A 27,076-nucleotide genomic window follows, 5' to 3' on the forward strand; every position below is an offset into this window, starting at 1 on the left:
GGATGAATCCATTGTAACGGCATCCATTTGGAAGGCTCGTCAGTGGCCTGCTTAACCCCGGCTACTCACGTAACGATAAATCGTTGCGATAAAACTGTGCAGTCCGACTGTGCAGATAAATCGAACCGTGTGTATGACAAATCGTTACGATAATCGACATACACACGGTTCGATTTATCTGCACAGTCGGACTGCACAGTTTTATCGCAACGATTTATCGTTACGTGAGTAGCCGGCATAAGTAATCCAATAAAATGCGTTCCGAAATTAATTTACCCTACATAAAAACAAAAAGTTAGGCGTTAAGTTTATAGAGTTCAACCACGTTAAACCAAGAAAAGTCTGCAGAGATTTTGATAACCCATCACGCAGTGCAAGTGTTATTTTATACGTCAAACTTCTATTGAAATTATGACATACCTTTAAATAACACTTCCACTGCGTGGGGTATGAAAATGGCTGCAGACTTTTCTTGGTCTTTCTCTAACCGAAAACGTGACTGTTGTTTTTGCCAAAAATCCACATAATCGTTTACATTCCTACCGTTTTAGCTTCGGGCCGCGTAAACAAGCCATAAGTCCGAAATAACGCGACGTGAATAGACTGAGTGGGAGATAGAAAGATGTTGATGTTAGTTCATAGACCTAGTATTACATAGATGAGCTATACGCGTGCCTCCGTGAGGGACAAAACATACGCAAAGCGACAATAATTAAAAAACACGTTTCAACATTCCTGACAACATACCAAAAACAATCTACGTAATTCGGTCGGGTTATTTGTTGCCCACCATAAACCATACTAAATTTTAGGTGGGGATCAAACAAAAAGTGGGGGACAAGGACAAGCAATAATACCGCTTTCTCTGCTACTCCTACTGAAATTTCCATAAGTGCATCTCGTTCGGTCGTTTGGCCCCTCCCCTGTGTCATCTCTATATTATTGTACCTCTGTGTTAGTCAGATCCCTGTTCGACAGGTTCAACTACACTTGCTATTTATAAGCGACCGATTTGATCAGAAATAAAATTGGCGTCAATCTCCAATTTTAGATTTATGATGATATTAAACTTACTTACTAACTAACTATCTAACTATCTCAAAGATCGGAGGCAATATGTCCAGCAAGGAGGTTATAGATCAAAAGACTACTTTACTCGCTCAGGTGTGAGTCAAGGTAGTAATCTAGGACCTACTCTGTTTTTGACGATGATTAATGATCTTCCCTCTGCTATTGTTAATTCTGGGTGCCTGGTATTTGCTGACGACCTTAAACTCCTGCAGCCAGTGGCTAATGTTCAAGACTGCAGACTTCTACAGGAGTCTATTAACAAAGTAGCCGAATGGAGTGTAACCAATCGGTTGCAGTTAAATGTATCTAAGTGTAAAGTCATTTCCTTTTCCCGTTCCAAAACGCCTGAGAATTTCCCTTATTGTCTACAAGGCGTTCCCCTTGAGCGTGTTAATAGTATACGGGATTTAGGGGTCACTATTGACAAAGGTCTGACTTTCCATGATCACATTGTTGACGTGTGTAAAAAGGCTAATAAAAACCTAGGTTTTATCATGCGGACCGCTTCCCAGTTCCGAGACACCAGGATTGCTTTGGTCTTGTACAATGCTTTTGTCCGTAGCCGGCTGGAATTCAACTGCATCGTATGGGATCCGGATGACCAAAAGTACAGGGATATGATTGAGAGAGTACAAAAAAAATTCGCTCGGTACCTCTATAAGAGGCTATATGGCCGCTATCCCTTTCTCTATCCCTCGTTGTTCGTGGCAGGTATGGTCGGATTGGAGACGTTGGAGTTCCGGAGGAAAATACTTCTCGCGATCCACTATATTTTGCTTTTCCGGGGTAAAGTGGATAATCCTTGTGTGCTCTCGAGTATACGGCTGTTCGTCCCCAACGACTATGTGCGCGCGGGCGCTCGACGCCGGCATGCGTTGTTCGCAGTCCCCGCGACGCGCACGCAGTACGCGCGCCGAGCGCCCACGTCGAGAGCTCTCACACTTCTAAACGGTATAGTTGGCTCGGTCCAAGATGCTGACCTTTTTAATGATAACTTGGGTGCTTTGTACTCAAAAATATCTCAATATTTAATTGTTTTTATCGGACGTCCGTAGACTAAAGCGGTTGGTTGATGATTATGAATTGTTTCTTTTTTGTTTACTTGTCTGTGTCCTTTTACTTGTCTTGTGTATTTGTAAAATATTAATCTGTATGTTTTTCAATTGACATGTTTTTTCCATGTTCTGGCGTTTGGTTTCCGCTGTAAGCCGAACATGATTGAAAATAAATAAATAATAATAATAAATATTCTATAGAGCCCTCTAAGGCCCAGTAGGCCCGGGCCTAGGGCGGCAAAATATTTAGGGGCGGCAAATGAAGACAAAAAATTCGCTGATGATAACAAGAAACAACTTAAAATGTTGTCAATAATGTGGTGCAAACCTTAATTATTATCCATGAATTATTACATCACACTCATTTCTATAGTCGCACCAAACAAAGTCTGCAGCGGATTTGATATCCCACGCAGTGTAAGTGTTAGGTATGTATACGTCCTAATTTCATAGAAGTTTGACGTTTAAAATGACACTTGCACTGCGTGGGCTATCAAAATCGCTGCAGACTTTTTTACGGTCTGACTTTAGGTATTTTTACCCCTCTCCTCCTATTATTAATATTTTAAGCACTCTAATGACTTGACAATAGAGGCGTGTTCACATATTTGTGAGCGCCTCGGCCGCTCCGATGTATCTGATGGCGACTGTACCTTTATTGACGACGGAACTGCAAATTATAATAATAGGTTCAATGGATTGTCAAGAATACACAACATCAATTATAAGTAGGAAATGCAAAACAAGATGGCGGACGAGGAAGCAAAACTTCCGTAAGTTATAAATACTTGCATAAATAAAGGTTCCGTCACACGTGTGCGTTTCCGGGCGGGACGTGAGCGTTTCATATGTAAAAGCGGCGCGCCCCGCCCAGTAAACGCGCCTGTGCGACGAAGCCTTAACACGAACAAACGAACCAGTCGGGTCGTTTTGCCCTGTTGTAGGGCAAGTAATTAAAAATACCGGTCAAGTGCGAGTCGGAGTCGCCCACCGAGGGTTCCGTACTTTTTAGTATTTGTTGCGGCAACAGAAATACATTCTGTGAAAATTTCAACTGCCTAGCTATCACGGTTTATGAGATACACAGTGGCGTAGCTAGGGGGGAGCGGCGGGGGCGGTCCGCCCCGGGTGTCACCCATTTAGGGGTGACACCCGACCGTGAACATCAGTAGTGCCACTTATAAAAATTCGTAAAATGAAAGCGATGGAGTAAATCCTGAGCTATTTAAGAAAAATTACTATTACCTACTCTTTTTAAATATATTTTACAATTTTGATTGAATTTTGGGGTGACACCCACAATTTCCGCACAGGGTGCCACCCATGCTAGCTACGCCACTGGAGATACAGTCTGGAGTCAGACAGTCAGACAGTGCAGTCTTAGTAAATGTATAGGTAAGGTTTTTTCCCTTTGGATACGGAACCCTAAAAATGAACTGTCATAGGCAAAGATAATAATTATAACCAATCGAGCTATTATAGTCAGACCGTAAAAAGTCTGCAGCGGATTTGATAGCCCACGCAGTGCAAGTGTCATTTTAAACGTCAAACTTCTATGAAATTATGACGTACAAATAACATTTGCACTGTTGGGCTATCAATTAAACAGTAATTCAGTCGAGTAATTTCTAACGCGTTTCAATTTTCAAATAGTATCGAACAATATTAGACCTATACAGCCTATACTTCGTTTTTTTTTAGCATTAGAAAGAACTCCACAGAAGTAAGCGTACAGTTTTTATCAGGCTCTTTAATTGTTAATAATTATTGCATTATCTAATGTAGCACGGTCAATACCAATACATATAATTTACTTCAAATTATTACCGCTAAAAGTGCCGGATTTGGAACCACAAGCTTACTTCTGCGAAGTTCTTTCTAATGCTAAAAAAAACGAACTATAGCGTACAGTTGAGATTAGAGATGCATGTTCGAATTCGAATCGCACCGCTCCGGTCGATCGTCCAACGACCTTGGTCGGTTGGGAACGCCGCCGAGGCCGTTTACGACACGCCCGGACGCCATTTTGAATCGGTCGGCGGCGCGCACACGACATGACAACGGTCGAGCGAGACGTTTTGAAGGAGTTTATTCAGGTAAATATTAGTTTTTGCTTTAAATGTTTATCGACTGTGTTTTTTAGATTATAGGTACTAAAATTGACAGTTGGTTTTGATAATATACTACTTAGATACCTACAAAGTTGTACTACATTTGACCCAATTCCGTACTTGAATGACAGGTCACGTCGGTTTGACAAACTGAGAGTACTACCTACTGAGACATAGCGAATTGTCGTTTTATTTTAGCATAATAGTATCGAACAATATTAGACCTAGCGTACAGTTGAGATCATAAATGTACCTCATTACGTATACATTTCTTCACTTTGCAATAAGGTGAAAAAATGTACACGTACCTACATTTTGCGAGATTTTGCATTTTAAGGTTATACACTGTATTGGGATGACATGCGTCACCGTACCCATCGTGCCACACGATGGGCCAACGCCGGCCACTCCAAGGCACTGGTCCCACCGCGAGCTAGTAAGCTATGAGCTATCGGCTATAAACACGAACAAAATAAGCACTCCCGTGTAAATAAAAGAGACACGACGATATTTATACATAGTTACTCGCCCAGCGGTGAGCTATCTTTTGTTCGTGTTTATAGCCGATAGCTTATAGCTTACTAGCTCGCGGTGGGACCAGTGCCCAAGGGACACATTTAATCGTTAGAGGGATCAAGTGATATTGCAATCTCATTCTACCGCATGGCTGCGTCCCTTGGAGTGGCCGTCGCTGGCCCATCATGTAGAGGAGCCATAATAAATACTATAAACAGGATCAGGTTCCTGTTACATTACTAAATAAAATGAGTTCTTCAGTTGACATTGATTTGACCTTCACGTGACCGCAAATAGCGGTCAAATCGAAACTTCTTTAAGTACCTACCTATCTGGTATCTATGTATGTATGTATGTATGTATTCTACTCTTGCATATAGAGCCAGGTAATAAAATTTACATTTTGGACCCTTATTTAACCAAATTAGGGATTAGCTTATTTTTACAAAGTGTTGATTTTAGTTCTGGTACCTATATCTCAATTTTAGGGGTCCCTTAATTGTACATAATTTGTGGCATTATCTATGAAAGGGGACCTTATTGTCGATGGCGCTTACGCCGCACAGCGTCGCGCGGCATTGTATTTATATCGGAGCATGGCTAATAACGGCGTAAACGCCATCGACAATGGGGTCCCTTTTCATCGATAACGTCACATTAAATTGATTGAAGCAGGGATTGGCAACCTTTTTGAGTTTACCCCGGCATATTTCTCTTTTCTTTAATCTATGATTCTTTATTTATTTATACAGGGCGTCCCACGGCGATGCCATGGTCGTGAAGTTGACCACCCCATATCGTTTGCCCGCAAATGGCATAGCTATATCGTTTGTTCATCGTTAGTTCACGTTTGTTCAGTAGGTAAAATCGTAAGGACCCGATTCTAACATCATTTTTTTTTTAAAACAAAAGGGGGTGGCTGTCTTCACGCTAGCCACCCCAAACCACTTTTTGTAATTTTTTTTGGTCTAGATAGCCAGATATTCGTTAGTTCACGTTTGTTCAGGCATTAAAATCGTTAGGACCCGATTCCTTCATTTTTTATTATTTTTTCAAAGTGGGGTGGCTGTCTTCACGCTAGCCACCCCACCCCGAAATCAGCCAAACTAACCATGTGAAGTCATCGAGCGACGTTAGTTCACGTTTGTTCAGGCATTAAAATCGTTAGGATCTCATTAGATTTCCCATAAAAAAATTAAATCGAAAAATTCATATATATGGTCCAGCGGAGCCAAGAAATGTGGCTTAGCAAGCAATCGACGCGGATACTAACGATTCTTTAGCTTGAATAAACTTATATAGACGATATTTAAACGATAAATTACAGTGCCTTGCGGGCGTTCAAAACATAATAAGAGATATCCGTAGTTTTATATTTTTTTATACTATGGGGGTGGCTGTCTTCACGCTAGCCACCCCAAACCACTTTTTGTAATTTTGTTTGGTCTAGATAGCAAGATATTCGTTAGTTCACGTTTGTTCAGGCATTAAAATCGTTAGGACCCGATTCCTTCATTTTTTATTATTTTTTCAAAGTGGGGTGGCTGTCTTCACGCTAGCCACCCCACCCCGAAATCAGCCAAACTAACCATGTGAAGTCATCGAGCGACGTTAGTTCACGTTTGTTCAGGCATTAAAATCGTTAGGATCTCATTAGATTTCCCATAAAAAAATTAAATCGAAAAATTCATATATATGGGCCAGCCGAGGCAAGTAATATGCCTAAGTCGACGGCTGAAAAAAATAGTCAGAATCGGATCCTAACGATGCCACTTACAGGACAACGTCAGCAGACCATACTGATGCAAGATAGATAGGTCATTTGCGGGCGATCGAAACAGATAAACCAGAAAAAAATAAAACTTGAAAATCTGAATTAGTCAAATTATGCTTTTAAATCTCAGGCTGAAAAAAATACTCAGAATCGGGTCCTTACGATGCCACTTGCAGGACAATGACAGCTGATCATGCTGATTAAAGATAGATAGGTCATTTGCGGGCAATCGAAACAGATTTGCCGGAAAAAATTAAAACTTGAAAATCTGAATGACTCAAATTATGCTTTTAAATCGCAGGCTGAAAAAAATACTCAGAATCGGGTCCTTACGATGCCACTTGCAGGACAACGTCAGCAGACCATACTGATTCAAGATATATAGGTCATTTGCGGGCGATCGAAACAGATTTGTAGGAAAAAAATAAAACTTGAAAATCTGAATTACTCAAATTATGCTCCCAAGTTGACGGCTGAAATAAATAGTCAGGATCGGGTCCTTACGATGCCACTTGCAGGACAATGTCAGCTGGCCATGCTGATTCAAGATAGATAGGTCATTTGCGGGCGATCGAAACAGATTTGTAGGAAAAAAATAAAACTTGAAAATCTGAATTACTCAAATTATGCTCCCAAGTTGACGGCTGAAATAAATAGTCAGGATCGGGTCCTTACGATGCCACTTGCAGGACAATGTCAGCTGGCCATGCTGATTCAAGATAGATAGGTCATTTGCGGGCGATCGAAACAGATTAACCAGAAAAAAATAAAACTTGAAAATCTGAATTACTCAACTTATGCTCCCAAGTTGACGGCTGAAATTAATAGTCAGGATCGGGTCCTTACGATGCCACTTGCAGGACAATGTCAGCTGACCATGCTGATTCAAGATAGTTAGGTCATTTGCGGGCAATCGAAACAGATTAACCAGAAAAAAATAAAACTTGAAAATCTAAATTAGTCAAATTATGCTTTTAAATCTCAGGCTGAAAAAAATACTCAGAATCGGGTCCTTACGATGCCACTTACAGGACAATGTCAGCTGATCATGCTGATTCAAGGTAGATAGGTCATTTGCGGGCGATCGAAACAGATTTACCGGAAAAAATAAAACTTGAAAATCTGAATTACTCAACTTATGCTCCTAAGTCGACGGCTGAAAAAAATAGTCAGAATTGGGTCCTTACGATGCCATTTGCAGGACAACGTCAGCTGACCATGCTGATTTAAGATAGATAGGTCATTTGCGGGCGATCGAAACAGATTAACCGGAAAAAAATAAAACTTGAAAATCTGAATTAGTTAAATTATGCTTTTAAATTTGATTACTTAGTTACTTGTAGGAAGCAGCATCTGGTACCATTATTCGAACGACGTGAAATTGCTGATGTTATATTCCTCCTTAAAATCATATCTGGTGAAATAGATTGCCCGGAATTGCTCCAGCAGATCTCATTCGTAACCCCTTCTCGGTTAAAAAGACACTTTCCTCCTATCTCATTAAAGCGAACATCATCCAACTACAGACGTAATAGTTTTCTTAACCGTGCGAGCCGTAATTTGAATAAGCTAACGAAAGAGCTTGACATTGATATATTTAATTGCGACATTCCCTCCGTGAGGCGTAAATTGACGGAAATGTGTTTCAATTAGGCACTTTTTATTTATCTCGTAAGTGAGTGCTTTGTATATGTAGTATCTAAGTTATAACATAACACTTTATATTGTTCTTAGTTTTTCAGTTTTTTTTTTCTTGGTTTTTACACTATTTAACTGGTGTCCTCTGTCACCGGTAGTAGGCTTTGATTATGTAAGCGAATGTTGTTAGTTTTGGTTTGAGTCTTATCTCTTTCATGTGTGCGATGTGTGTGTGTGTGTGTGTGTGTGTGTGTGTGTGTGTGTGTGTGTGTGTGATGCGTGTTACTTAAGTATATGTTTTTACTACATATCTATTTGCGAGTTCCTGTAATTGGCTCTATATATCTATTTATGATTCCATTGTCATTTAGTTAGCTGTTGGATCTCCTTATGTAAATAAATAAATAAATAAATAAATCTCAGGCTGAAAAAAATACTCAGAATCGGGTCCTTACGATGCCACTTGCAGGACAATGTCAGCTGACCATGCTGATTCAAAGTAGATAGGTCATTTGCGGGCGATCGAAACAGATTTACCGGAAAAAAATAAAACTTGAAAATCTGAATTACTCAAATTATGCTCCCAAGTCGATGGCTGAAAAAAACACTTAGAATCGGGTCTTTACGATGCCACTTGCAGGACAACGTCAACTGACCATGCTGATTCAAGATATATAGGTCATTTGCGGGCGTTCGAAACAGAATAACCGGAAAAAAATAAAACTTGAAAATATGAATTAGTCAAATTATGCTTTTAAATCGCAGGCTGAAAAAAAATACTCAGAATCGGGTCCTTACGATGCCACTTACAGGACAACGTCAGCAGACCATACTGATGCAAGATAGATAGGTCATTTGCGGGCGATCGAAACAGATAAACCAGAAAAAAATATAACTTGAAAATCTGAATTAGTCAAATTATGCTTTTAAATCTCAGGCTGAAAAAAATACTCAGAATCGGGTCCTTACGATGCCACTTGCAGGACAATGACAGCTGATCATACTGATTCAAGATCGATAGGTCATTTGCGGGCGATCGAAACAGATTTACCGGAAAAAAATAAAACTTGAAAATCTGAATAACTCAACTCATTCTACTAAGTCGCAGGCTGAAAAAAATTGTCAGAATAGGGTCCTTACGATGCCACTTGCAAGACAATGTGAGCTGACCATGCTGATTCAAGATAGATAGGTCATTTGCGGGCGATCGAAACAGATTAACCAGAAAAAAATAAAACTTGAAAATCTGAATTAGTCAAATTATGCTTTTAAATCTCAGGCTGAAAAAAATACTCGGAATCGGGTCCTTACGATGCCACTTGCAGGACAATGTCAGCTGACCATGCTGATTCAAGATAGATAGGTCATTTGCGGGCGATCGAAACAGATTTACCGGAAAAAAAAAAACTTGAAAATCTGAATTACTCAACTTATGCTCCTAAGTCGACGGCTGAAAAAAATAGTCAGAATCGGGTCCTTACGATGCTACTTGCAGGACAACGTCAGCTGACCATGCTGATTCAAGATAGATAGGTCATTTGCGGGCGATCGAAACAGATTTACCGGAAAAAATAAAACTTGAAAATCTGAATTACTCAAATTATGATACTAAGTCGCAGGCTGAAAAAAATACTCAGAATCGGGTCCTTACGATGCCACTGGCAGAACGACGTCAGCTGACCATGCTGATTCAAGATAGATAGGTCATTTGCGGGCGATCGAAACAGATTTACCGGAAAAAAATAAAACTTGAAATCTGAATTACTCAAATTATGCTCCCAAGTCGACGGCTGAAAAAAATAGTCAGGATCGGGGTCCTTACGATGCCACTTGCAGGACAATGTCAGTTGGCCATGCTGATTCAAGATAGATAGGTCATTTGCGGGCGATCGAAACAGATTTACCGGAAAAAAATAAAACTTGAAAATCTGAATTACTCAAATTATGATACTAAGTCGCAGGCTGAAAAAAATACTCAGAATCGGGTCCTTACGATGCTACTTGCAGGACGACGTCAGCTGACCATGCTGATTCAAGATAGATAGGTCATTTGCGGGCGATCGAAACAGATTTACCGGAAAAAAATAAAACTTGAAAATCTGAATTACTCAAATTATGATACTAAGTCGCAGGCTGAAAAAAATACTCAGAATCGGGTCCATACGATGCTACTTGCAGGACGACGTCAGCTGACCATGCTGATTCAAGATAGATAGGTCATTTGCGGGCGATCGAAACAGATTTACCGGAAAAAAATAAAACTTGAAATCTGAATTACTCAAATTATGATACTAAGTCGCAGGCTGAAAAAAATACTCAGAATCGGGTCCTTACGATGCTACTTGCAGGACGACGTCAGCTGACCATGCTGATTCAAGATAGATAGGTCATTTGCGGGCGATCGAAACAGATTTACCGGAAAAAAATAAAACTTGAAATCTGAATTACTCAAATTATGCTCCCAAGTCGACGGCTGAAAAAAATAGTCAGGATCGGGTCATTACGATGCCACTTACAGGACAACGTCAGCAGACCATACTGATGCAAGATAGATAGGTCATTTGCGGGCGATCGAAACAGATAAACCAGAAAAAAATAAAACTTGAAAATCTGAATTAGTCAAATTATGCTTTTAAATCTCAGGCTGAAAAAAATACTCAGAATCGGGTCCTTACGATGCCACTTGCAGGACAATGACAGCTGATCATGCTGATTAAAGATAGATAGGTCATTTGCGGGCAATCGAAACAGATTTGCCGGAAAAAATTAAAACTTGAAAATCTGAATGACTCAAATTATGCTTTTAAATCGCAGGCTGAAAAAAATACTCAGAATCGGGTCCTTACGATGCCACTTGCAGGACAAAGTCAGCAGACCATACTGATTCAAGATATATAGGTCATTTGCGGGCGATCGAAACAGATTTGTAGGAAAAAAATAAAACTTGAAAATCTGAATTACTCAAATTATGCTCCCAAGTTGACGGCTGAAATAAATAGTTAGGATCGGGTCCTTACGATGCCACTTGCAGGACAATGTCAGCTGGCCATGCTGATTCAAGATAGATAGGTTATTTGCGGGCGATCGAAACAGATTTGTAGGAAAAAAATAAAACTTGAAAATCTGAATTACTCAAATTATGCTCCCAAGTTGACGGCTGAAATAAATAGTCAGGATCGGGTCCTTACGATGCCACTTGCAGGACAATGTCAGCTGGCCATGCTGATTCAAGATAGATAGGTCATTTGCGGGCGATCGAAACAGATTAACCAGAAAAAAATAAAACTTGAAAATCTGAATTACTCAACTTATGCTCCCAAGTTGACGGCTGAAAGTAATAGTCAGGATCGGGTCCTTACGATGCCACTTGCAGGACAATGTCAGCTGACCATGCTGATTCAAGATAGTTAGGCCATTTGCGGGCAATCGAAACAGATTAACCAGAAAAAAATAAAACTTGAAAATCTAAATTAGTCAAATTATGCTTTTAAATCTCAGGCTGAAAAAAATACTCAGAATCGGGTCCTTACGATGCCACTTACAGGACAATGTCAGCTGATCATGCTGATTCAAGGTAGATAGGTCATTTGCGGGCGATCGAAACAGATTTACCGGAAAAAATAAAACTTGAAAATCTGAATTACTCAACTTATGCTCCTAAGTCGACGGCTGAAAAAAATAGTCAGAATCGGGTCCTTACGATGCCATTTGCAGGACAACGTCAGCTGACCATGCTGATTCAAGATAGATAGGTCATTTGCGGGCGATCGAAACAGATTAACCGGAAAAAAATAAAACTTGAAAATCTGAATTAGTCAAATTATGCTTTTAAATCGCAGGCTGAAAAAAATACTCAGAATCGGGTCCTTACGATGCCACTTACAGGACAACGTCAGCAGACCATACTGATGCAAGATAGATAGGTCATTTGCGGGCGATCGAAACAGATAAACCAGAAAAAAATAAAACTTGAAAATCTGAATTAGTCAAATTATGCTTTTAAATCTCAGGCTGAAAAAAATACTCAGAATCGGGTCCTTACGATGCCACTTGCAGGACAATGACAGCTGATCATGCTGATTCAAGATCGATAGGTCATTTGCGGGCGATCGAAACAGATTTACCGGAAAAAAATAAAACTTGAAAATCTGAATAACTCAACTCATTCTACTAAGTCGCAGGCTGAAAAAAATAGTCAGAATAGGGTCCTTACGATGCCACTTGCAAGACAATGTGAGCTGACCATGCTGATTCAAGATAGATAGGTCATTTGCGGGCGATCGAAACAGATTAACCAGAAAAAAATAAAACTTGAAAATCTGAATTAGTCAAATTATGCTTTTAAATCTCAGGCTGAAAAAAATACTCGGAATCGGGTCCTTACGATGCCACTTGCAGGACAATGTCAACTGACCATGCTGATTCAAGATAGATAGGTCATTTGCGGGCGATCGAAACAGATTTACCGGAAAAAAAAAACTTGAAAATCTGAATTACTCAACTTATGCTCCTAAGTCGACGGCTGAAAAAAATAGTCAGAATCGTGTCCTTACGATGCCACTTGCAGGACAACGTCAGCTGACCATGCTGATTCAAGATAGATAGGTCATTTGCCGGCGATCGAAACAGATTTACCGGAAAAAATAAAACTTGAAAATCTGAATTACTCAAATTATGATACTAAGTCGCAGGCTGAAAAAAATACTCAGAATCGGGTCCTTACGATGCCACTGGCAGAACGACGTCAGCTGACCATGCTGATTCAAGATAGATAGGTCATTTGCGGGCGATCGAAACAGATTTACCGGAAAAAAATAAAACTTGAAATCTGAATTACTCAAATTATGCTCCCAAGTCGACGGCTGAAAAAAATAGTCAGGATCGGGGTCCTTACGATGCCACTTGCAGGACAATGTCAGTTGGCCATGCTGATTCAAGATAGATAGGTCATTTGCGGGCGATCGAAACAGATTTACCGGAAAAAAATAAAACTTGAAAATCTGAATTACTCAAATTATGATACTAAGTCGCAGGCTGAAAAAAATACTCAGAATCGGGTCCTTACGATGCTACTTGCAGGACGACGTCAGCTGACCATGCTGATTCAAGATAGATAGGTCATTTGCGGGCGATCGAAACAGATTTACCGGAAAAAAATAAAACTTGAAAATCTGAATTACTCAAATTATGCTCCTAAGTTGACGGCTGAAATAAATAGTCAGGATCGGGTCCTTACGATGCCACTTGCAGGACAATGTTAGCTGGCCATGCTGATTCAAGATAGATAGGTCATTTGCGGGCGATTGAAACAGACTAACCAGAAAAAATTAAAACTTGAAAATCTGAATTACTCAACTTATGCTCCCAAGTTGACGGCTGAAATAAATAGTCAGGATCGGGTCCTTACGATGCCACTTGCAGGACAATGTCAGCTGACCATGCTGATTCAAGATAGTTAGGTCATTTGCGGGCAATCGAAACAGATTAACCAGAAAAAAATAAAACTAGAAAATCTAAATTAGTCAAATTATGCTTTTAAATCTCAGGCTGAAAAAAATACTCACAATCGGGTCCTTACGATGCCACTTACAGGACAATGTCAGCTGATCATGCTGATTTAAGGTAGATAGGCCATTTGCGGGCAATCGAAACAGATTAACCGGAAAAAAATAAAACTTGAAAATCTGAATTAGTCAAATTATGCTTTTAAATCTCAGGCTGAAAAAAATACTCAGAATCGGGTCCTTACGATGCCACTTACAGGACAATGTCAGCTGATCATGCTGATTTAAGGTAGATAGGCCATTTGCGGGCGATCGAAACAGATTAACCGGAAAAAAATAAAACTTGAAAATCTGAATTAGTCAAATTATGCTTTTAAATCGCAGGCTGAAAAAAATACTCAGAATCGGGTCCTTACGATGCCACTTACAGGACAATGTCAGCTGATCATGCTGATTCAAGGTAGATAGGTCATTTGCGGGCGATCGAAACAGATTTACCGGAAAAAAATAAAACTTGAAAATCTGAATTAGTCAAATTATGCTTTTAAATCTCAGGCTGAAAAAAATACTCAGAATCGGGTCCTTACGATGCCACTTGCAGGACAATGTCAGCTGATCGTGCTGATTCAAGATAGGTCATTTGCGGGCGATCGAAACAGATTTGCCGGAAAAATTAAAACTTGAAAATATGAATTAGTCAAATCATGCTTTTAAATCTCAGGCTGAAAAAAATACTCAGAATCGGGTCCTTACGATGCCACTTGCAGGACAATGTCAGCTGACCATGCTGATTCAAAGTAGATAGGTCATTTGCGGGCGATCGAAACAGATTTACCGGAAAAAAATAAAACTTGAAAATCTGAATAACTCAACTCATTCTACTAAGTCGCAGGCTGAAAAAAATAGTCAGAATAGGGTCCTTACGATGCCACTTGCAAGACAATGTGAGCTGACCATGCTGATTCAAGATAGATAGGTCATTTGCGGGCGATCGAAACAGATTAACCAGAAAAAAATAAAACTTGAAAATCTGAATTAGTCAAATTATGCTTTTAAATCTCAGGCTGAAAAAAATACTCGGAATCGGGTCCTTACGATGCCACTTCCAGGACAATGTCAGCTGGCCATGCTGATTCAAGATATATAGGTCATTTGCGGGCGATCGAAACAGATTTACCGGAAAAAAAAAAACTTGAAAATCTGAATTACTCAACTTATGCTCCTAAGTCGACGGCTGAAAAAAATAGTCAGAATCGGGTCCTTACGATGCCACTTGCAGGACAACGTCAGCTGACCATGCTGATTCAAGATAGATAGGTCATTTGCGGGCGATCGAAACAGATTTACCGGAAAAAATAAAACTTGAAAATCTGAATTACTCAAATTATGATACTAAGTCGCAGGCTGAAAAAAATACTCAGAATCGGGTCCTTACGATGCCACTGGCAGAACGACGTCAGCTGACCATGCTGATTCAAGATAGATAGGTCATTTGCGGGCGATCGAAACAGATTTACCGGAAAAAAATAAAACTTGAAATCTGAATTACTCAAATTATGCTCCCAAGTCGACGGCTGAAAAAAATAGTCAGGATCGGGGTCCTTACGATGCCACTTGCAGGACAATGTCAGTTGGCCATGCTGATTCAAGATAGATAGGTCATTTGCGGGCGATCGAAACAGATTTACCGGAAAAAAATAAAACTTGAAAATCTGAATTACTCAAATTATGATACTAAGTCGCAGGCTGAAAAAAATACTCAGAATCGGGTCCTTACGATGCTACTTGCAGGACGACGTCAGCTGACCATGCTGATTCAAGATAGATAGGTCATTTGCGGGCGATCGAAACAGATTTACCGGAAAAAAATAAAACTTGAAAATCTGAATTACTCAAATTATGCTCCCAAGTCGACGGCTGAAAAAAATAGTCAGGATCGGGGTCCTTACGATGCCACTTGCAGGACAATGTCAGTTGGCCATGCTGATTCAAGATAGATAGGTCATTTGCGGGCGATCGAAACAGATTTACCGGAAAAAAATAAAACTTGAAAATCTGAATTACTCAAATTATGATACTAAGTCGCAGGCTGAAAAAAATACTCAGAATCGGGTCCTTACGATGCCACTGGCAGAACGACGTCAGCTGACCATGCTGATTCAAGATAGATAGGTCATTTGCGGGCGATCGAAACAGATTTACCGGAAAAAAATAAAACTTGAAATCTGAATTACTCAAATTATGCTCCTAAGTTGACGGCTGAAATAAATAGTCAGGATCGGGTCCTTACGATGCCACTTGCAGGACAATGTCAGCTGACCATGCTGATTCAAGGTAGATAGGTCATTTGCGGGCGATCGAAACAGATTTACAGGAACCGTCGACTTGGGAGCATAATTTGAGTAATTCAGATTTTCAAGTTTTATTTTTTTCCTGTAAATCTGTTTCGATCGCCCGCAAATGACCTATCTACCTTGAATCAGCATGGTCAGCTGACATTGTCCTGCAAGTGGCATCGTAATGACCCGATCCTGACTATTTATTTCAGCCGTCAACTTAGGAGCATAATTTGAGTAATTCAGATTTTCAAGTTTTATTTTTTTCCGGTAAATCTGTTTCGATCGCCCGCAAATGACCTATCTATCTTGAATCAGCATGGTCAGCTGACGTCGTCCTGCAAGTAGCATCGTAAGGACCCGATTCTGAGTATTTTTTTCAGCCTGCGACTTAGTATCATAATTTGAGTAATTCAGATTTTCAAGTTTTATTTTTTTCCGGTAAATCTGTTTCGATCGCCCGCAAATGACCTATCTATCTTGAATCAGCATGGCCAACTGACATTGTCCTGCAAGTGGCATCGTAAGGACCCCGATCCTGACTATTTTTTTCAGCCGTCGACTTGGGAGCATAATTTGAGTAATTCAGATTTCAAGTTTTATTTTTTTCCGGTAAATCTGTTTCGATCGCCCGCAAATGACCTATCTATCTTGAATCAGCATGGTCAGCTGACGTCGTTCTGCCAGTGGCATCGTAAGGACCCGATTCTGAGTATTTTTTTCAGCCTGCGACTTAGTATCATAATTTGAGTAATTCAGATTTTCAAGTTTTATTTTTTCCGGTAAATCTGTTTCGATCGCCCGCAAATGACCTATCTATCTTGAATCAGCATGGTCAGCTGACGTTGTCCTGCAAGTGGCATCGTAAGGACCCGATTCTGACTATTTTTTTCAGCCGTCGACTTAGGAGCATAAGTTGAGTAATTCAGATTTTCAAGTTTTTTTTTTTCCGGTAAATCTGTTTCGATCGCCCGCAAATGACCTATATATCTTGAATCAGCATGGCCAGCTGACATTGTCCTGGAAGTGGCATCGTAAGGACCCGATTCCGAGTATTTTTTTCAGCCTGAGATTTAAAAGCATAATTTGACTAATTCAGATTTTCAAGTTTTATTTTTTTCTGGTTAATCTGTTTCGATCGCCCGCAAATGACCTATCTATCTTGAATCAGCATGGTCAGCTCACATTGTCTTGCAAGTGGCATCGTAAGGACCCTATTCTGACTATTTTTTTCAGCCTGCGACTTAGTAGAATGAGTTGAGTTATTCAGATTTTCAAGTTTTATTTTTTTCCGGTAAATCTGTTTCGATCGCCCGCAAATGACCTATCTACTTTGAATCAGCATGGTCAGCTGACATTGTCCTGCAAGTGGCATCGTAAGGACCCGATTCTGAGTATTTTTTTCAGCCTGAGATTTAAAAGCATGATTTGACTAATTCATATTTTCAAGTTTTAATTTTTCCGGCAAATCTGTTTCGATCGCCCGCAAATGACCTATCTTGAATCAGCACGATCAGCTGACATTGTCCTGCAAGTGGCATCGTAAGGACCCGATTCTGAGTATTTTTTTCAGCCTGAGATTTAAAAGCATAATTTGACTAATTCAGATTTTCAAGTTTTATTTTTTTCCGGTAAATCTGTTTCGATCGCCCGCAAATGACCTATCTACCTTGAATCAGCATGATCAGCTGACATTGTCCTGTAAGTGGCATCGTAAGGACCCGATTCTGAGTATTTTTTTCAGCCTGCGATTTAAAAGCATAATTTGACTAATTCAGATTTTCAAGTTTTATTTTTTTCCGGTTAATCTGTTTCGATCGCCCGCAAATGGCCTATCTACCTTAAATCAGCATGATCAGCTGACATTGTCCTGTAAGTGGCATCGTAAGGACCCGATTCTGAGTATTTTTTTCAGCCTGAGATTTAAAAGCATAATTTGACTAATTCAGATTTTCAAGTTTTATTTTTTTCCGGTTAATCTGTTTCGATTGCCCGCAAATGGCCTATCTACCTTAAATCAGCATGATCAGCTGACATTGTCCTGTAAGTGGCATCGTAAGGACCCGATTGTGAGTATTTTTTTCAGCCTGAGATTTAAAAGCATAATTTGACTAATTTAGATTTTCTAGTTTTATTTTTTTCTGGTTAATCTGTTTCGATTGCCCGCAAATGACCTAACTATCTTGAATCAGCATGGTCAGCTGACATTGTCCTGCAAGTGGCATCGTAAGGACCCGATCCTGACTATTTATTTCAGCCGTCAACTTGGGAGCATAAGTTGAGTAATTCAGATTTTCAAGTTTTAATTTTTTCTGGTTAGTCTGTTTCAATCGCCCGCAAATGACCTATCTATCTTGAATCAGCATGGCCAGCTAACATTGTCCTGCAAGTGGCATCGTAAGGACCCGATCCTGACTATTTATTTCAGCCGTCAACTTAGGAGCATAATTTGAGTAATTCAGATTTTCAAGTTTTATTTTTTTCCGGTAAATCTGTTTCGATCGCCCGCAAATGACCTATCTATCTTGAATCAGCATGGTCAGCTGACGTCGTCCTGCAAGTAGCATCGTAAGGACCCGATTCTGAGTATTTTTTTCAGCCTGCGACTTAGTATCATAATTTGAGTAATTCAGATTTTCAAGTTTTATTTTTTTCCGGTAAATCTGTTTCGATCGCCCGCAAATGACCTATCTATCTTGAATCAGCATGGCCAACTGACATTGTCCTGCAAGTGGCATCGTAAGGACCCCGATCCTGACTATTTTTTTCAGCCGTCGACTTGGGAGCATAATTTGAGTAATTCAGATTTCAAGTTTTATTTTTTTCCGGTAAATCTGTTTCGATCGCCCGCAAATGACCTATCTATCTTGAATCAGCATGGTCAGCTGACGTCGTTCTGCCAGTGGCATCGTAAGGACCCGATTCTGAGTATTTTTTTCAGCCTGCGACTTAGTATCATAATTTGAGTAATTCAGATTTTCAAGTTTTATTTTTTCCGGTAAATCTGTTTCGATCGCCCGCAAATGACCTATCTATCTTGAATCAGCATGGTCAGCTGACGTTGTCCTGCAAGTGGCATCGTAAGGACCCGATTCTGACTATTTTTTTCAGCCGTCGACTTAGGAGCATAAGTTGAGTAATTCAGATTTTCAAGTTTTTTTTTTCCGGTAAATCTGTTTCGATCGCCCGCAAATGACCTATCTATCTTGAATCAGCATGGTCAGTTGACATTGTCCTGCAAGTGGCATCGTAAGGACCCGATTCCGAGTATTTTTTTCAGCCTGAGATTTAAAAGCATAATTTGACTAATTCAGATTTTCAAGTTTTATTTTTTTCTGGTTAATCTGTTTCGATCGCCCGCAAATGACCTATCTATCTTGAATCAGCATGGTCAGCTCACATTGTCTTGCAAGTGGCATCGTAAGGACCCTATTCTGACTATTTTTTTCAGCCTGCGACTTAGTAGAATGAGTTGAGTTATTCAGATTTTCAAGTTTTATTTTTTTCCGGTAAATCTGTTTCGATCGCCCGCAAATGACCTATCGATCTTGAATCAGCATGATCAGCTGTCATTGTCCTGCAAGTGGCATCGTAAGGACCCGATTCTGAGTATTTTTTTCAGCCTGAGATTTAAAAGCATAATTTGACTAATTCAGATTTTCAAGTTTTATTTTTTTCTGGTTTATCTGTTTCGATCGCCTGCAAATGACCTATCTATCTTGCATCAGTATGGTCTGCTGACGTTGTCCTGTAAGTGGCATCGTAAGGACCCGATTCTGAGTATTTTTTTCAGCCTGCGATTTAAAAGCATAATTTGACTAATTCAGATTTTCAAGTTTTATTTTTTTCCGGTTAATCTGTTTCGATCGCCCGCAAATGACCTATCTATCTTGAATCAGCATGGTCAGCTGACGTTGTCCTGCAAATGGCATCGTAAGGACCCGATTCTGACTATTTTTTTCAGCCGTCGACTTAGGAGCATAAGTTGAGTAATTCAGATTTTCAAGTTTTATTTTTTCCGGTAAATCTGTTTCGATCGCCCGCAAATGACCTATCTACCTTGAATCAGCATGATCAGCTGACATTGTCCTGTAAGTGGCATCGTAAGGACCCGATTCTGAGTATTTTTTTCAGCCTGAGATTTAAAAGCATAATTTGACTAATTTAGATTTTCAAGTTTTATTTTTTTCTGGTTAATCTGTTTCGATTGCCCGCAAATGGCCTAACTATCTTGAATCAGCATGGTCAGCTGACATTGTCCTGCAAGTGGCATCGTAAGGACCCGATCCTGACTATTACTTTCAGCCGTCAACTTGGGAGCATAAGTTGAGTAATTCAGATTTTCAAGTTTTATTTTTTTCTGGTTAATCTGTTTCGATCGCCCGCAAATGACCTATCTATCTTGAATCAGCATGGCCAGCTGACATTGTCCTGCAAGTGGCATCGTAAGGACCCGATCCTGACTATTTATTTCAGCCGTCAACTTGGGAGCATAATTTGAGTAATTCAGATTTTCAAGTTTTATTTTTTTCCTACAAATCTGTTTCGATCGCCCGCAAATAACCTATCTATCTTGAATCAGCATGGCCAGCTGACATTGTCCTGCAAGTGGCATCGTAAGGACCCGATCCTGACTATTTATTTCAGCCGTCAACTTGGGAGCATAATTTGAGTAATTCAGATTTTCAAGTTTTATTTTTTTCCTACAAATCTGTTTCGATCGCCCGCAAATGACCTATATATCTTGAATCAGTATGGTCTGCTGACTTTGTCCTGCAAGTGGCATCGTAAGGACCCGATTCTGAGTATTTTTTTCAGCCTGCGATTTAAAAGCATAATTTGAGTCATTCAGATTTTCAAGTTTTAATTTTTTCCGGCAAATCTGTTTCGATTGCCCGCAAATGACCTATCTATCTTTAATCAGCATGATCAGCTGTCATTGTCCTGCAAGTGGCATCGTAAGGACCCGATTCTGAGTATTTTTTTCAGCCTGAGATTTAAAAGCATAATTTGACTAATTCAGATTTTCAAGTTTTATTTTTTTCTGGTTTATCTGTTTCGATCGCCCGCAAATGACCTATCTATCTTGCATCAGTATGGTCTGCTGACGTTGTCCTGTAAGTGGCATCGTTAGGATCCGATTCTGACTATTTTTTTCAGCCGTCGACTTAGGCATATTACTTGCCTCGGCTGGCCCATATATATGAATTTTTCGATTTAATTTTTTTATGGGAAATCTAATGAGATCCTAACGATTTTAATGCCTGAACAAACGTGAACTAACGTCGCTCGATGACTTCACATGGTTAGTTTGGCTGATTTCGGGGTGGGGTGGCTAGCGTGAAGACAGCCACCCCACTTTGAAAAAATAATAAAAAATGAAGGAATCGGGTCCTAACGATTTTAATGCCTGAACAAACGTGAACTAACGAATATCTTGCTATCTAGACCAAACAAAATTACAAAAAGTGGTTTGGGGTGGCTAGCGTGAAGACAGCCACCCCCATAGTATAAAAAAATATAAAACTACGGATATCTCTTATTATGTTTTGAACGCCCGCAAGGCACTGTAATTTATCGTTTAAATATCGTCTATATAAGTTTATTCAAGCTAAAGAATCGTTAGTATCCGCGTCGATTGCTTGCTAGGCCACATTTCTTGGCTCCGCTGGACCATATATATGAATTTTTCGATTTAATTTTTTTATGGGAAATCTAATGAGATCCTAACGATTTTAATGCCTGAACAAACGTGAACTAACGTCGCTCGATGACTTCACATGGTTAGTTTGGCTGATTTCGGGGTGGGGTGGCTAGCGTGAAGACAGCCACCCCACTTTGAAAAAATAATAAAAAATGAAGGAATCGGGTCCTAACGATTTTAATGCCTGAACAAACGTGAACTAACGAATATCTTGCTATCTAGACCAAAAAAAATTACAAAAAGTGGTTTGGGGTGGCTAGCGTGAAGACAGCCACCCCCTTTTGTTTTTTAAAAAAAATGATGTTAGAATCGGGTCCTTACGATTTTACCTACTGAACAAACGTGAACTAACGATGAACAAACGATATAGCTATGCCATTTGCGGGCAAACGATATGGGGTGGTCAACTTCACGAGCATGATGCCACATGGAGGGAAAGTACCTTAAATATCATAGATAGCATATTTTGCTGAAAGAAGACTTCATTTTATTTTTAAAACTTAGTTAAATTGCATTCATACTTTTTTAATTTTTTTTTTAAATGTATGGAAAAAAGTTATCGCGTCATTGGAGGAAAAGTACCTTAATTATTGTAAATGAACATCTTACTGAAAGAAGACATTATTTCGATTTAAAAAAACAAGTTGAATTGCATTTTAAATAATTTCATGGTTAAACCGGGAATCGAACCCGCTACACGAGAAAAAAAAATACCTTGTAGCTTTGTCATACCGATCGAAAGGCTTCAATGTGAGAATAATTTTTTTGGTACAAGGTATTTTTTTTTCTCGTGTAGCGGATTCGATTCCCGGTTTAACCATGAAATTATTTAAAATGCAATTCAACTTGTTTTTTTAAATCGAAATAATGTCTTCTTTCAGTAAGATGTTCATTTACAATAATTAAGGTACTTTTCCTCCAATGACGCGATAATTTTTTTCCATACATTTTTTTTCAAAAAAAATTAAAAAAGTATGAATGCAACTTTACTAAGTTTTAAAAATAAAATGAAGTCTTCTTTCAGCAAAATATGCTATCTATGATATTTAAGGTACTTTCCCTCCATGTGGCATCGCCGTGGGACGCCCTGTATAGGTATTTATCATCGTGTTTGGTCTATCAGCTATTTTTCAGTGGTGAAGTTTTGTTTCAATACATATGATTATGATTCAATGCAAGGAAAGTGCTATTATATTACATAATTTCTCTTTGATGATAAGATCCCTGTAACGACGTATTATTCCTGTAAATAGAAATTTCCAATTAAATAGACTTTATTTCAATGGTATAAGGTTTACTTTTATCAATAAATTATTATGCACATTCTCAGATACCGAAAGATCAAGTAATTTGACCCCTGTACTTATGATCCCTGTTTTGATCGGAAGTCTACAGGGTGCCCCAAGACTATGGGACATCAAGGGAAAGTACCTTAAATATCGTAGATAGGATATTTTGCTGAAAGAAGACATTATTTTATTTTAATTTAAAAAACAATTTAAACTGCATTCATGGATTTTTAAATGGTTGAACCGGGAATGGTAGGAAATGGTCGAACCCGCTACACGAGAAAAATTGTTTTTTAAATTAAAATAATGTCTTCTTTCAGCAAAATATCCTATCTACGATATTTAAGGTACTTTCCCTTGATGTCCTTTAGTCTTGGGACAGCCTGTAGAGTATAGACCGACCGCTTAAATGAATCCACGCCTGCGCGGTACGCGGGCGACGGGGTGGGAGTACTAAGGGTGACGGGGAAGGGGCGGGCGGCAGGCGTACACCCGCCCGCACCTTCCCGCCACCCTCAGTCGTCCCACCCCGTCGCCCGCGTACCGCGCAGGCGAGGGCTCATTTAATGGCTCCTTTACACGATGGGCCAACGCCGGCCACTCCAAGGGACGCAGCCATGCGGTAGAATGAGATAGCAATATCACTTGCTCCCTCTAACGCATAAATGCGTCCCTTGGAGTGGCCGGCGATCGGCGATGGACCATCTTGTAGAGAAGCCATAAGCGGTCGGTCTGTTTTCTTAATTTTCTTATCATATCCACAATATGATAACATAAATAACATTGATATTACTAGCCCTGATGTTACTAGGCCTACATGAATATTTAGTATTTTTGACTTGACTTTGACTTGACTTGATAACCAAGTTATCAGTCTTATCAACAATATTTATTTTATTAACATGTTTTCGGTCGTACTTATATGGTTGTAATGGTTGCTATCTCGAAATATTGTTTTTTATTGCAATGTTTTTTAGCGTTGCATTATTTTCTCTAGCGTTTTAGGGCCCCCCCACATCTGGCGTCTTTCGAGCGTCGGCGTCTACCGACGTCGGTCCAGCGCTATGGAAAATGACGTCGCTGCGCAGTTGCGTCGACGCTGCGTCGACGTTGCGTCGACGTCGGCCATAGAATTGTAGACGCCGACGCTCGAAAGACGCCAGATGTGGGGGGGGGCTTATTTTGTAATTTATTAGTTCTATTACGTATCTATACCTATCTAATACCTTTAAACGAGCAATTCTTGTTTATTTATTTATATGTATATATATTTTGGGGATCTCGCAAAAGGCTCTAACGATTTCGATGATATTTGCTATAAGGGGGTTTTTGGGGGCGATAAATCGATCTAGCTAAGTCTTATCTCTGAGAAAACGCGTATTTTTAAGTTATTAATGTTTTCCGAACAACGCTCGGTCTCCAAGATATTACAATGTTAAGTAAGTAACTAATGTTACATACTTAACATTAGAGGTGTCTCTATGGACTCCTGTACCCCGAAATAAAGATATATGTGACGTTATCTATGAAAAGGGACCTTATTGTCGACGGCGCTTACGCCATTATTAACGATGCTCCGATATAAATACAATGCCGCGCGACGCTGTGCGGCGTAAGCGCCATCGACAATAAGGTCCCTTTTCATAGATAATGCCCCATATTGTATTGTTTATACAATATATCTTTATAACTTCAATAGCATTTCAATAAAAACACTAGTATCAAATATTTTAACCCTTTACCAGGCGAAGGGATATATATTTCCCACATACGGCACTTCAAACATGTGTTCTATTTTTGATGAGTAAGACTGACATTTGATTGTCAATTATGAAATGTCAGCCTGGCAAAGGGTTAATCGCGTTGCCTTATTGAAGTCACAATCTCAGTACTTTTGACTTTTGAGTGATCTCAAGTATCTTAACATAACGATACAGTAAAAGTATAAAGGCCTATGCACACCGGCTGCGTGTGCGTGACGTGCACGTGCGCGTGCGACGTTGTAGTATATAGATCCTTATGAGAGACGGCACACCGCTTGCGTGACGTGTGCGTGTGCGGCTCCAACATTTTAGCGCACGCACACGCGCACGTCACGCACACGCAAGCCGGTGTGGCTCGGCCTTAAAACTTTGCCCTTTAACATAACTTTGCCCACCGCGTCACAGTTCAGTAAAAGCGAAGTAACTTAAAAGTAGTTACAGATACACTTTCTTCACTTTCTTCAGAAAGTGTATCTCTGTTAAGTTACTTCACTTTTACTGAACTGTGACGCGGTGGGCAAAGCTTTATACTCCGATTAGACGTGCGCGCCGACCTAAAATTTGCCGGCGGCGGCGCGCCGGCTTTTTTGGTCGGCGCGGCGCGGCGGCGCCGGCGTGTGGCAAGTTTTTTCATTTAGGTATTACCTACTAAAAACTGCAAAAATTAACTATCTATAGTTTTTCACTAGCATTATACTTACGCACACGCTGTTCTTGTACATATCCCCGATTCTAACATACATTTTTTTTTAAACAAAAGGGGGTGGCTGTCTTCCGGCTAGCCACCCCAAACCACTTTTTGTAAGTTTTTTTTGGTCTAGATAGCAAGATATTCGTTAGTTCATGATTGTTCAGGCATTAGAATCGTTAGGGCCCCGATTCCTTAATTTTTTTTAATTTTTTCAAAGTGGGGTGCCTGTCTTCACGCTAACCACCCCACCCCGAAATCAGCCAAATTAACTAGGTATGTCCCAGATTATATAATAGTTCTTACGAACAGATACTTATCTCTCAAACAAAACGCAAATACCTACCGTTTTGATACCTACACAAAAATACAATGGAGTGACCTTCAACGCGCCGCTCCCCGCACCGCGCGCACCGGCACAACACTAGGGTTGCTGACGCTTAGAAATGATAAATAAATACCTACTTAAACAGCGGAGTGAAATAAAAGGAAAGCTAAATCTTAAATTATACCTAATATTCCGATTATGCGTTAGTGTTTGCGAAATAGTCATTTTAAAAGGTCATATGTCCCTGCAGTAACCGCAGTGTTTACGCCGTTTTATAAACCGCGCAATAATCCCAGCAAGAATTAGTATTAAAACTTCGTGTTATTTAAAACCACATAGAGATTAATGTTACACAATAAAGAAAAATAATAGAAACCCCATGAATACAGGTAATTAATTATAAGTTAACCAGAGTAAAAATAAGTTGGCACTTTCCGGTGTAAAGTTAACTTACTGTCGTTAAAATAAACATTTACCAAAATAAATTAAAAATTTGCTACCTATTTCAAATAGATAGATATCTAAAACTATACATTTGTCATACATAATAAACATTACATGTTTAATTAAAGAAATTCAATAGTAGGTAGGTACCTACTACGTAGCTTGTAACTATCGTAAAAATCGACAGTGCGGCGCGCGGTGACGTGCGTACGTGAGCGCGTGTGGCAACCAACTGGCTTGTTTTTCTACCGTGAACGGGAGCAGATTCGTAGGTATAAATCCGAGCTCGCGCGGAGAGTTCCATAGGCCTGACTATGTGAATTCATCGGACGACGTTAGTTCACGTTTGTTCAGGCATTAAAATCGTTAGAATCTCATTAGATTTGCCATAAAAAAATAAAATCGAAAAATTCATATATATGGCCGTGCATCGGCGCGCCGAGTGGATGAGCCGGCGGCGGCGGCGCGTATGAATGGCGGCGCGGCGCGGCGGCGCCGGCGCGGCGCGCACGTCTAACTCCGATACGTTCCCATCAGGCATACCATGCCAACCCGTGCCTATGGGACGCCACCTCCGAATTGTACAAGAACAAAGAGATAAAGCAAGCGGCGTGGGGCGAGCTCTCCAAGATCCTGAAGAAGCTGGACGAAGATGCCAACGTCAGCTCCGCCAAGAAGAAGGTAAATATGTTTTTGACGTGATAACGTCTTATAAATCGATGAACACCGGTACCGGTAAAGTGTCACGTGGACAGATCTCCATGGTAACGGCAATTTTTCATCAATGTTCTCTTATGACGTTATCACGCAAAATTATCGCCAGTAAACTTACTTTACAGTCAACCATATATGTTT

At 39.9% G+C, this 27,076-nt stretch overlaps 2 protein-coding genes across 5 annotated transcripts in view; one reads left to right on the plus strand and one right to left on the minus strand.

Moving 5' to 3' along the window:
• Positions 1-27,076, plus strand: part of LOC134676373 (uncharacterized) — a 250,632-nt gene that overhangs the window by 194,470 nt on the left and 29,086 nt on the right. For 2 of the 4 annotated variants that reach the window (XM_063534730.1, XM_063534735.1), the window contains exons 1-2: positions 4,144-4,222; positions 26,759-26,902. In XM_063534730.1, the coding sequence (XP_063390800.1) occupies positions 26,874-26,902 (29 nt within the window). In that variant the 5' untranslated portion in view covers positions 4,144-4,222; positions 26,759-26,873. Of the gene's footprint in view, positions 1-4,143; positions 4,223-26,758; positions 26,903-27,076 lie in introns of those variants that run through there. The other 2 variants (XM_063534731.1, XM_063534733.1) reach the window with 2 other exon arrangements.
• Positions 1-27,076, minus strand: part of LOC134676409 (uncharacterized) — a 135,892-nt gene that overhangs the window by 55,513 nt on the left and 53,303 nt on the right. The gene's annotated exons all lie outside the window — the stretch shown is intronic.

This window comes from Cydia fagiglandana, chromosome 24 (genome assembly GCF_963556715.1).
Source record: "Cydia fagiglandana chromosome 24, ilCydFagi1.1, whole genome shotgun sequence".
NCBI lineage: Eukaryota > Metazoa > Arthropoda > Insecta > Lepidoptera > Tortricidae > Cydia > Cydia fagiglandana.